This window comes from Lissotriton vulgaris, chromosome 1_1 (genome assembly GCF_964263255.1).
Source record: "Lissotriton vulgaris chromosome 1_1, aLisVul1.2, whole genome shotgun sequence".
In the NCBI taxonomy this organism is placed as follows: domain Eukaryota; kingdom Metazoa; phylum Chordata; class Amphibia; order Caudata; family Salamandridae; genus Lissotriton; species Lissotriton vulgaris.
In genome coordinates this window covers 49,123,713-49,136,563 of record NC_141685.1, presented here as the reverse complement: position 1 = coordinate 49,136,563, position 12,851 = coordinate 49,123,713, and the positions used below count along the sequence as shown (strand labels likewise).

At 45.2% G+C, this 12,851-nt stretch overlaps 2 protein-coding genes across 2 annotated transcripts in view; both read left to right on the top strand.

Moving 5' to 3' along the window:
* The first annotated feature begins 461 nt into the window (after nucleotides 1-461).
* On the top strand, nucleotides 462-2,231 carry LOC147737184 (uncharacterized). The gene has a single exon (XM_086967435.1). The coding sequence runs from the start codon at nucleotides 477-479 to the stop codon at nucleotides 2,229-2,231; it is 1,755 nt and encodes a 584-aa protein (XP_086823561.1). The 5' UTR covers nucleotides 462-476.
* A 1,857-nt stretch (nucleotides 2,232-4,088) lies between these two features.
* The window catches only part of LOC147737183 (uncharacterized), a 39,386-nt gene continuing 30,623 nt past the window's right edge, over nucleotides 4,089-12,851 (top strand). The window contains exons 1-2 of the mRNA XM_086923090.1: nucleotides 4,089-5,126; nucleotides 5,553-5,866. Of these exons, the coding sequence (XP_086779216.1) occupies nucleotides 4,089-5,126; nucleotides 5,553-5,866 (1,352 nt within the window). The remainder of the gene's footprint in view (nucleotides 5,127-5,552; nucleotides 5,867-12,851) is intronic.

Here is a 12,851-nt window from a genome sequence, read left to right as displayed (position 1 = left end):
TCCAGCCCATAATACAAGTTCCCGCTACATCGGTCACTCTGCCAGCACGAAGAGTATCAGTCGACGATTCCAGTTTAGGGGCCGCGGGAGGAGGTCCTCCTGGTACCCCGCCGCCACACAAACGTATAACGTTAGTCGAGTTACATGAACGTGCGTTACAGCGTACGCCCAAATATCAGTCCGTTGCAGATATCAGACGAGCTCTTACCGAATGCCGTTATGATCCAGTCCCAGGCGACGATAATATGGTTATATATTCATTGCGTGTAAGACAGGTGACCGAGTATTTGGACACCCTACCGAATATGAAAGAAGATCTAGACAGAATATATCGTTTCATCCGTACAGGAGAAGATCCATAAAGTATTGGCGAAATCATGTCTCTAAGGAAAGCTGAGACCCAGCTCATACTATTAAAGTTTCTAATCAATTGTTTAGTAAGGGAACAAGATTGTCCGACTAAAGATCCGGTCGAAATGAAAGTTCTGACAAGGTGGAGTGATAATATAGCCGAGGGTAGACACAAGACACTCAGTAGTATAGAAAGTATGTACAAGAAAATTCGTAAGGAAATAATAAGGTTACACGAACAACGTAAAGCAGCACAAGTAAGCGAGAAAGAAAATAACACTGATACTGAAGAAGTAGAAGACGAGAATACCGCCAGAATAGCGTATGTAGGTAAATCTAGATTTCCAGACCGACATTTACGCCTAGAACACAAGAAAGTCTTTCATCTTCCAGCACCAGAACAAGATTCTCTAGAACAAGTATTTCAAGCTACCGATCACATTCTGAAATCACGAATCGGTTATAGTGAACTTAGTACCATGCATGAACAAGAACTAGTCCGATCAGCAGTCCGATGGATTACTGATTCTACCACTTTTCCAGACGAAATAGTGGCACAAATGTTTCTGAAACTGCCCCCAGCCGAGCAGCGACTGGTGGGTATGTATATGATCCAGCACCTCATTACATTGTATGAGGGACAACATTCTGATCCAGGTCCGTTACATGATGTTCTGAACGAGTTACTCCAGTATAAATGGAAAGGTTTAGGTACCGATTTAATTAGTGTCATTCTAGAACAGCGCCACAAATATAGAACGTTTCTGAACCCGCATTTTGTTCACGTCTCACCTCCAGAAAGTAAACCATTTTACATAGATAGACAGCATCCGTTACGAGAAGTACATCCAGTTAGGACACCGGATGGTGAAATGCAACGAGTATTTGTTTACACCCCTGTCACAAAGATGGAACTCTTAGAGATGAAGAAATTAATTCCCTGTCACGACAAAGATCCAGCAGGGTTCCATCGAGAATTAAAAGACATGCTCCGTATGGGAGAATACACGTATCCAGATATCATTAAAATGTTAAAGGTCCTGTTGCCCGCAGGGGTATATGAAAAACTCAAGGAAAAGGAATGGGAGGTGGGAGAGAAAAAGATTGATTGGACAGATCTAGAAGCTGAAGATAAAATACGAGTACCAGGTACCGGTCTTGGAGAGAAATGTAAAGAATTGCCAGAGTTATTGATTCAAGTTTTGCCAAGGTTACTAGCCACGAAAAAGGAAGATTGGGATGCAACCTCAGCATGCAAACAGAAACAGGATGAAGATACTAGTGATTTTTATTCTAGATTCGAAAAATGTTTCATTATCAACAGTGGTTTGAAGACAGGTAGCAAGTCATACCCTCATCTTTTTGTTACTAAACTAGTCGAGAATTCAAGCCCACAAGTTAAAAATCGAGTTTTGAAAGTCGAAAGTACTTGGCAAGCTAGTACCCCGTCACAGATGTTACAGATGCTCCAGTACCACCAGAATAGAATCAGGGAAGAGCAAGAACACGAAAGGAGACGTATGAAAGACACGAAAATGAAAGTACTAGTTGCACAATCTGTTCCACAAGACAGTCAGAAGAGGGGTCCGAATCAAGTCAGTCATCCTGCAGCTCCCGTTAAAGGGACATGCAATTATTGTAAACAGCCAGGTCATTTTATAAACGAGTGTGCAGTTCTGAAACACAACATAGCTACTGGTAAAACTAAAGAAAGACCACGTCCGCCTAGACAAGAACAAGTTTCACAGACTTCTCAGCCACCACAGAATGCACAACAGACAGTTCCAGCACCGCAGCCTATTGCTGCAACACAGCATGTTACACAGCAGATGTACCAGTATGCCCAGACAGAGTATCCAGAGTATCAACCGTATTCATGAAACAGCCTAGAGAGGGAGGTAGGCTTGCCTCTCATCGAGATACCTGTAGATCAAGAGGGTCCCTATGTACATAGTCAAGTATTAGGGAAAGACAGAAAGTTTTTGATTGATACAGGGGCAAGTAGGACTACTATCAGTCATGACGAGGTTCCAGGGGCTCCGCTCTCAGGCTCTAGAAATGTTTCCCTTGGATTTTCAGGAAAACCTATTGTAAACGAGATATCAAAGCCAGTTACTCTAGAAGTTGGTCCATTGTCCCGAACTACTGATTTGTTACTTACGAAATCATGTCCAGAAAATTTGTTAGGCATTAAAACATTGAAAGAATTAGGTGCAGTTATTTGCTGCTCTCCAGAAGGAATACGATTGTTTTTACGCGACTTTAAAGGTCACTATGTATTACGAGATTTTGATCCAAGATTGTCCAATGTTCCGCAGCATTTATGGGCGCAAGGTCCAACTGATGTAGGTTTTATGCGAATCACACCCCATCGTGTGACCCTCAAGCAAGGTATAGTCTTGCCACGAATCAGACAGTACAGATTGCCACCTGAGGCTGTAGCAGCCTTATCCAAAATTATTGACAAGCTCATTGCTCAAGGAGTGGTTGTAGAAACTGACTCCAATGTATGTAATTCTCCTATCATTCCAGTCATGAAACGTACTGATCCAAATGCACCTCCAGTATATCGATTAGTGATTGACCTTCGAGAACTTAATAAATGTATTATACCCCAGTATCCAGTAGTCCCAGATATTTCATCTCTATTGACAGCAATTGATTCTGAAGCCACATTTTTTACTGTAATAGACCTCAAGAATGCATTTTTCAGTGTTCCGATTCATCCAGACAGCCAGTACCTTTTCGGTTTTTGTTTAAATGGAAGGAGCTATAAATTCACACGAGCTCCTCAAGGTTTCACAGAAAGTCCTAGCATTTACAGTCAAGCACTTAAACAACAACTAGACAATATTCACATGCCAGCTGACACTGCCCTGCTCCAGTATGTCGATGATCTACTGATCACAGCCCGTTCTGAGCGTGATTGCGAGCGAGCGTCACTTACAGTCCTGTATTTCCTAGCCGAGATGGGGCACAAGGTGTCCCCTTCGAAGCTCCAATTCTGTGTCCAGCAAGTGATCTACTTAGGCCACTTACTGTCCAAATGGGGTAGGCAGTTGACACCAGACCGTATCCAGTTAATAGCGAGTCTTCCACAGCCCAAGACACAGAAGGAGGTACGTGCTTTTATTGGCCTTACTTCTTACTGCAGACAATGGATTCCTCAGTATGCATTTCTAGCAAAGCCACTGATACAGTTAACGACACAGGAGGCAGCCGTATCGACTGTCCTCCCTTGGACATCTGAACATACACTTAGTTTTAATGAATTAAAGAAAGCTTTATGCCAAGCACCTGTTCTAGCTACACCGAACTACAGTAAGCCTTTTACACTTTTTGTCACAGAACGTGATGGTACTGCACTATCTGTTCTCACACAAGATCAAGCCGGACAGTACAAGCCTTGTGCTTATTTTTCGAGCACATTAGATCCAGTAGCCCAGGCTTTGCCTGCGTGCCTCAAGTCAGTTGCAGCCACAGCTCTAGCAATCAGACAAAGTGATTCCATAGTATTAGGACACTCCCTGACAGTACAAGTTCCACACTCCGTGGAAGTTCTTTTAAACCGAACACAGACTCAGCACTTGACCATTGCACGTTTAACAGGTTATGAACTGACATTGTTCCAGCCACCCATAGAAATCAGACGCTGCACCGTTCTAAATCCTGCTACACTGTTACCGTCAGTTACTTCAAATCCTGCCACACATGACTGTGTGGAAGTCATTAACACTATGACTAAGCCAAGACAAGACCTGACAGACATTGCATTACCTAATCCCGACCTGACACTTTATGTGGATGGTTCATGTATGAGAACTAGTACAGGAGAACTAGTAGCCGCGTATGCAGTGACTACTGACACTGAAGTTATTGAAACACACCGTATTGACACCCTGTCTGCTCAAGCAGCAGAGCTAGTTGCTCTGACCCAAGCCTGCATACGTGCCAAGAACCTGAAAGTAAACATATATACAGACTCACGTTACGCATTCGGAGTTGTACATGACTTCGGAGTGCTCTGGCAGGAGAGAGGTTTCATGACTTCTCATGGAACCAAGATTCAGCATGGTCTCCTCATTCAAGCTCTGTTAGATGCAATACATTTACCGACAGCTATCGCTATCATGAAGTGCAAGGCACATACGAAAGTTACTGACATCATTTCCCAAGGTAATGATCTAGCAGATCAAACAGCCAAGCTTACAGCTCAGACACCAGACATTCCAGTTAACAAGACACAGACATCCACTCCAGAACAGACTACTTGTATGACAGTTAAGGACCCTACACAAGATGTCATAGACATACAGTTACATGCTACTCCTGAAGAAATCAAGAAATGGTCCGAACAAGGAGGGGTCCAGACAGATCAGGGATGGTTGACGAAGGGAAAAGCCACATGGTTTCTCCCCGACTCTATGGTTCAAGTCATTATCAATACCGCACATAGTCCAGCACACCTAGGAGAAAAAGCCATGTTAGACAGTATTCAGAACCTTTGGTTTAACAAGCACTTACGAGCTGCAGCCAAGCAGAAAGTCCGTACTTGTATGATATGTTGTCAATTCAATCCAGGTAAAAGTGTCCCGGTGGAACAAGGTGGATTCCAGCCCCCTGACCACCCTTTTGAAGTCCTCCAGATGGATTATATTCAGATGGAGCGATGTCGAGGTTTCAAGTATGTTCTTGTAGTTGTATGCGCTTTGTCCAGGTGGACAGAAGCATATCCAGTTCCAGATTATACAGCAGCGACCACTGCCAAGCAGTTGGTTCGTGAATTCTTCCCCCGTTATGGACTCCCTAGGGTCGTGTATTCTGATAACGGCCAGCCATTCTCATCTGAGTTGATGAAACATGTTTCCCTCTTGTTAGGGTACCAGTGGAAGTTCCATTGTGTGCGCCATCCTGAAGCAGCTGGTCTCGTAGAGAGACATAATCAGACCCTGAAAATCCGTATTGCTAAGACATGTAAAGAGAAAGGTGTAGACTGGCTAGTTGCCGTGCCAGTAGCTTTATTCTTTATGCGAATGGTCGCACATTCCAGATCAGGTCTGTCCCCTTATAAGGTCGTATTCGGCCGCCCCCCAAACATGTGGGGTACACCTAGACCCCGCAGTATTACAGATGTTTCCAGTAATATGTTGACAGATTACCTAGCTTCCTTGATGTCTGCCCTACACTCTTGTCGTTCACAGGTTGCCGCCGCATTTCCAGACAATACTGAAGTGAAACCGCACGAGGTCATTCCAGGAGACCTTGTTCTCGTAAGGAACTTTGATCGTTCAACTCCGCTGGAGCCTCGTTGGAAGGAGCTGAGACTTGTCCTTCTGACCACCCGTACGGCCGTGAAGTTGGAAGGCCGCAAGGGATGGGTCCATCTGTCGCATATCAAGAAATTCCATGGAGTCCGGAAAAAGACGTTTTTAAAGGACATTTCTAAAGACTGTTCCATTTCTAAAGACTGCCTGAAACAGGACATTGATCTAAATCCCGAACTGAAAGTTCCTCTGTTAGAGAAAACTCCGCAGCAGGAGTATAAGTTGAAACTACGGTCTAGTAAAATAAGTCAGCCAGTTTAATTGTCTAAGTCCCCCTCGGGTGAAACGGTTAGACAGGTATCTGACATGTATGAGATAGACCCCCATAGTGAGAGAGTTAGTCAAAACTCTATCCGATGTATCGTTTTTCTAAGTTTTCTATTGTTTCTAAGTTTGATGGTTACCTGCACAAGTTATGCATTGCATTTATGTTTTCCATTTTCTCATGTAAATAAGTTTTCTAATGCTACAGTAGAGCACACATTTAGTGATCTGCCTCCTCACGAGTTATCCTATCGTCTTGCTAGGAGAAATAACACATTCATCAGAATGTTACATTATTCACACCAGACCAGCAATGCTACCAATTGTTGGGTGTGTGGTCGACTCCCCCCTTTCCAGACACCGAAGGGAGTTCTGCCACTCTTTCCTTATCCGTTTTCACATAATGGTTCGTGTGGAGCATGGTCCATGTTAACGTCATCTTCAAATGATATGTCCCTTCTGAATAGAACATGTTTTCCAGACAAGCAAGGTCTCCCCCATAGAACAGGGTTAGATCTAGAAAATGAAGTTTATAATTTAGGTAATTATTCTTCGAATTTTATGGTCCTGAATGTTCAGTCTGATACTACTCCAGATTTACCTGCTATTTCAGTACTACCAGTCAAAGGCGAATTATGTGTCAGAAATAATGGTTCCGCACATGTAGGACATAGTGATTGTACTACTACTGTCGAGTATAGTGACAGTGGGAAATCTATTTTCAAAGCTTCACGTCATTCTTATTTTGTTTGTGGTCAGACCGCATATGTTCGTCTGCCCCTCGATTGGGATGGAACATGTTATATTGCCTTCCTACTGCCACCAGTTTTTCTAGCCCCATCTGATTATCACAGAAACACACATCTAGTACACATCAGACATAGACGGGAGATTGAGTCCCCAATTGTCGATCAAACTGAAACTGCTCTAGAACAGTATACAGATTTCAATAGAGGTTTCTTTTTCTTTATAGGCCCTGTCCAGAATAGTTAGTCAATCCGTAGGTTAACCAGAACCCTTGAAGCAGTAGTGAATGAGACTACTTCTGCTCTAGGTAACTTAACCGAAGAGCAATCTGCTATGAGATTTGTCGTGCTCCAAAATCGTCTCGTTCTTGACGTCATACTGGCCGATAGAGGAGGAGCATGTAGAGTCATCGGATCTAGTTGCTGCATTTTCATTCCTAATAACGCGCCGTCTGTTTATTCAGCTATAACCAGACTTCATAAAATTGCCCATCAGTTACACCAGAATCCAGGCACCTGGACATGGTCCGGTTGGCTCTGGAGTATTATATCTGCCTGGGGATGGAAAGTATTGTCATTTCTAGGTATTGTAGTAATGATCATATTCAGTTGCTGCCTCTGTATACAATGTGGCCCTGCGATTTGCGGCATTTGTGCTACCTCTTGTATTCCTAGTCCTAAGTCCCGTTCCAAGACAATTCGAGACGAGCAAATGATGCTGTATGAAATGATAGATGGTATCATGAATATAGATGTTTCCTGATGGAAACGTAGGGCACAAGGAGGGAATGTGGAAAAGTAAATTTTGCCATGTTATATGTGCCTACGTGTTCCCCATGTTATGTCATATGTGCATGATCGATATGCATGTATTCTCCTATGATCGATTAAAGACGCAATTATAGTTGTGTCCATCTCTAGTATGCCAGTTTCTGGTTTTCGTGAATACAACGAATATCAGGCCTATGTAAAGCTACGTTGCCACGTTTCACAGTGTGCACGTTAATTCATTGAATTATCCCCGTTTCTAGGCCTCAAAAGGGCCCGGACTCAGATTCAGCTGCTGTTTTCTGAACCCTCTCCGAGGAGCGATACAGCCCCCACCTGTATCCCTGACCCTTAGCTTACTTTCATGCCTCGCAGTGCCTGGCTCGGCCTGGCTCTGCCTCCTAGTCTGCCAAGAGTATGTTATGTTTCTAGTTATCAGTCCAGCCCCCCTTCTCTGCATTCCTAAGCTACTGAATCGCATCAATAGTTTCCGTCATGGTCTAGCCTTTATGTCTCCATGTAAGAGAAATACTGTATTAATATTCATATAATATTCTCCGCACACGCATTACATATAGGATTATGTATGCACCAGTCTTAATGTCTTTTAGCCTTTACTCTGATAACTTTTGGATTCTATCAACATGTTCTCTAAACACTAGATACTAGATAGGTTTTAGGTACATGTCGCTCTGACACTCCAGACTTTAGTCTCCTCTTCTAGCGCAGAAGTCATAGCCCCCCAGTTCTCCCTAGTAACACGTCATTGTCAGTTTGCGCGCACCACTAGGTTAGAGGTACCAGCTGCTCAGGTAGCCCCCTCCATGTTTCCGCCCTGTTTATGACATATTCTGTTACGTTTGTATCACATGTCTATGTATACGCCCTGTACACGCCTTCTTGTTACCTCATTCTGCCCTTATCTTTCGCGACTGCTACAAACTCCGCCTACTGCTACGCCTACTGTATTGAATGCAATGTATTTTGTTTAACTATATATACTAATGTTCTGTTATTAAAAGTTACCACCCCTCCCAATTGCCTGTTCCTGCCCCCAGATGCGCATCATTCCCAGATCCCGTACAGGCTGTCCTGTTCTTGTCCTTTATGCTTAATTAAAGCCTGTCAACTCTAGCTACCTCGTATCTTGACTCTTATTTATTGAGCTAACCGTTTATTGATTATAGTCAAAAATAGATCAGGTAATAATTTATTTATTTACCACACTCTCATTAACCTGCCAAGTGGTCCGTTCACCTCCTGGGTGGATGGTGGTGCCGGGATGTCGGGGCCTGGCCAGGCCCAGGGTTGGGGGTCGAGCTGAGGCCACGCGGCTGCGTGGTGCAGTGTCCAAGATGGCGGCTGGGCCGGGCAATGGTGCTGACGGGGGCCCGGGCCCGTGACACAGAAATATCGGGTTGCTTCTGCGGGTAGCACCCGGAGAGCCGGTGTCTGGGCCCTGTCATGCGGGGAGGGAGCGAGCCCTTCATGGGGCCTCTCCAACATCCACAGATTCTGTCTTCCTTTTGAAGCCACTTGCTCCCATGTGCATCGCCGCTGTCCTACCCAGCTGTTCTTCCCTCTCCTGCCTCCCTCGCATCACACCCAATGCCCCACCCCCTCCCGGGTAACCTACTGTATGGAGGCCCCAGGGCAGTCCCATCAAGAAGATGCCTGGGTCAGCTCTCTCTCGTTCGCCTTTATTATTATTTATTCAACTTATAAGGCGCACAGCTACCCGCAGTGGGTTTCCCGGCGCCAAGGGACAGATTAAAAGAATGAAAAGAGAGCAACCATAAGTCAATTACTGAGGAGGATAGCCTTGACCTCTGCACTCCTCTGCACGATCTGTCCCTCAGCTTACGCTCCACTGTTTGATGTCTGTCTCTCCGCCTAACAGCTCGTGCTTCTGCCTCTTTCTCGCTTTATCTTCCTCATTCCTCGCACTCTTTCTGCCCTCCTTTCATAAACCTCTGGTTTTCTCCCCACATTTTCCCTAAACTTGTCTTTTTTCTTTCAGATTCCCTAACTTTGTTTCTTCCTTTTTCCACCGAACCTCTCTTGTTTTTTAAGAAACTCACTCCCATTTGCATCCTCACTCTTCCACCGAGCTGTTCTTACCTCTCCTGTCATTACCGAGCGCACACCGGCTCCAGGAGGGGTCACAGCGCTTTACTGCTGCACGCTGCACTGACCTGACAGCGGGGATCATAGCTGAGCGCACACCGGCTCCAGGAGGGGTCACAGCGTTTTGCCGCTTGCTGCAAGCAGAGGGGAAAAACCACGCAGCGCCGCTGGGTTCCTGATACTGTAACTGGACTACAGCTCCCAGCCTGCTCTGCCTGCTCTGCAACCACACCGCTTCCTCTTCCTGTGGAAAGCGCCAGGAGGCGCACAAAAGGGAACAGCTTCCACAGAGGAGTGGGGGTCATTACCGAGCGCACACCGGCTGCAGGAGGGGTCACAGCGCTTTACTGCTGCACGCTGCACTGACCTGACAGCGGGGATCATAGCTGAGCGCACACCGGCTCCAGGAGGGGTCACAGCGTTTTGCCGCTTGCTGCAAGCAGAGGGGAAAAACCACGCAGCGCCGCTGGGTTCCTGATGCTGTAACTGGACTACAGCTCCCAGCCTGCTCTGCCTGCTCTGCAACCACACCGCTTCCTCTTCCTGTGGAAAGCGCCAGGAGGCGCACAAAAGGGAACAGCTTCCACAGAGGAGCGGGGGTCATTACCGAGCGCACACCGGCTCCAGGAGGGGTCACAGCGCTTTACTGCTGCACGCTGCACTGACCTGACAGCGGGGATCATAGCTGAGCGCACACCGGCTCCAGGAGGGGTCACAGCGTTTTGCCACTTGCTGCAAGCAGAGGGGAAAAACCACGCAGCGCCGCTGGGTTCCTGATGCTGTAACTGGACTACAGCTCCCAGCCTGCTCTGCCTGCTCTGCAACCACACCGCTTCCTCTTCCTGTGGAAAGCGCCAGGAGGCGCACAAAAGGGAACAGCTTCCTCCGCGTCGCGGACGCGCGCGGGTGGCGCCGGGCGGAGCCCGGGCAGAGGGCGGGCCGTCTGTGGCCGTCAGGGGACGGCAGAGGACAGGACAGGCCGCATCCCTAAGATTCACCACACGAAAATGGGTAAGAGAAAACTCCAGACTTCGATTACAGGGGGTACCAGCAAAGTCAAAATCGCTCGCAAATCTCATGCTTCTGAAAGCATTTTGACGTACTTAACATCAGCGGTGGGGAAGCTCAATAAAGAAATCGCTGAGACAGAACGGAAACTGGGCTTGGAAGGTGTAATTATAGACTCTAATGAGACAAGGATACCCCTAGACCCAAATGTAATCATCACCACTACACACGATATCGCTTCTGCCTGCCAAAATATAGTGATACACCAGGACCCTACAGTGGCCCCTGAGACTCGCGAGTGTTCTCATATACCGGAGGTGGAAGCCAAAATTTATAAAAACAGAAAAAGAGGCAGACTCATTAAGGCACAAACCATACGGTATAGAGCTAGCACCAAAGCACGTCAATTCTCAACCAAGCTGGAAGGTTCAATTAAAAACATGCTAGAAAGGGTACTCACAGACACCATTGAAACTATGTTGATTAAGATCTCTAGTGACATAGTAGAAACGTTGAAAGATTGTGTATCTGGTATCCTAAATAAATGTGAGAGAATGAACTCATTGTTGCTCCAAAAGGTGACGGACCACCTCGCTTTAGATCCACAACAGACTTTGAAACACCATTACCAACATATGGAGGTGACTTGTAGTGCTGACCCAGTACTTGTGCCGCTCAAGCCCACCACAAGTGTCACAACTTCTACCCTTACGTCTAAATCTGCGGATAAAACCCCCCACTTAACCCGTCAGAATAGCACTGACCCTATAAATATCCCCAGACCAGAATCCAGAGAAGAGGGTGCCGTAAAGACAGCTTGCCCTAGAACGAGTAATGGTCAATACCTTAAACCTATGGTCAATTTACCCCCAGAGGCAACACCGTTCGTGGCAGTACTGGTCAATGTACCTAGGCTTAAACAAGGAGACTCAGAAACACAATGAACCCTCATGGAAAATGTAAAGAGTTGGTGCGATAATAACTGCTCAGGACCTAGAGACATTTCTACATTCATAAACCTAGCGAGAAGAGTATCCTGGCTGGGTCCGTCCGCAAAACGCTTTTCTGACGATTGTGTCATCATCAATTTTAAAAACCCACATGTTTGCACAAGGTTATTTTGGGACGGAACAAATATCGCTCATGGACAAATTCGTGCGGTTCCTTTAGGTTTTTTCTACCCCTGCCCTGCTCAACAAAGTCCCTGGTTGATTAAAAATACCAAGAAAATTATACAACGATCCAATGTGCATTTAGCTAACTGGGCTACCGAACCTTTAAATTCCCTTTTGACTCACAATAATAACAACCCTGCGGCCTTGTCTTCAGGCCCGGAACTCAGAAACAGTTTTGATGTTCTATCAAACCTTGACGCAAACATCTGACTGTCCACGCAGAAGGGGGTGGAGGATCAGCCCGGAAATAACATTGACACTCGAAACGTCAAGCTAATGACATGGAACATATCTGGTCTTCAAGCCAAAAGGGAAGACACGATTTGGCTTGAAATTATTAAGCAACATGATGTGGTTGCGTTACAAGAAACTTGGGACACTGAATGCAATTTCTGGGTTGAAGGTTATACATCTTTTTTTGTAGCTGCACAAAAGTCGTCTAGGGGTAGGAGCAAGGGAGGCCTTGCGCTCTTAATCTCAGTTAAACATATGGGGGTGATGAAAATGCTAAATGTTAACTCTCCCAACTGTTTACTATTGGAGGTTCTGAATAATTCGGGGGAAAAAATCCTTTACGTAAATTTTTATAATTCCATAGAGGGTACACAAGGTAGTGAAAATATCCTCATGTTGACAGATTTTTTTAAATGATTATAAAAGGAGTCAAACTACATTTGTTCATTATATACTTCTTGGTGATTTTAATACGCACATATGTCATCTTAATTGTTATCATGATGTTTGTTTGGAAGATGATTATTTGACCCACCCGCATTTTGAACACTCTGTTAAAGGGGGAGCTTTAGAAGAATTGCTGATAAATTTAGACATATCAGAACCCGTCTTTGTGAATAATAAAGACAGAGTACCAACATATAGTGCTAGGGGGAGCAACACTATCATTGATTTTATTTTTGGGTCACCCAGTATACTAAAAAATGTTATTTCTTATAATGCAATACAGACGGCATTTAGTGACCATAATCCGGTTATTATGGAATTAATTAACACAAATTCTACCATAATAACTACCGGACCACATTTAATTTATCCTACTGTAATCCGGGCTCATGATCAAGGTAGACGAG

What these genes read in the sequence shown, in the direction of transcription:
- LOC147737184 (XM_086967435.1), top strand. Translation starts at nt 477, where the DNA reads ATGAAAGTTCTGACAAGGTGGAGTGATAATATAGCCGAGGGTAGACAC.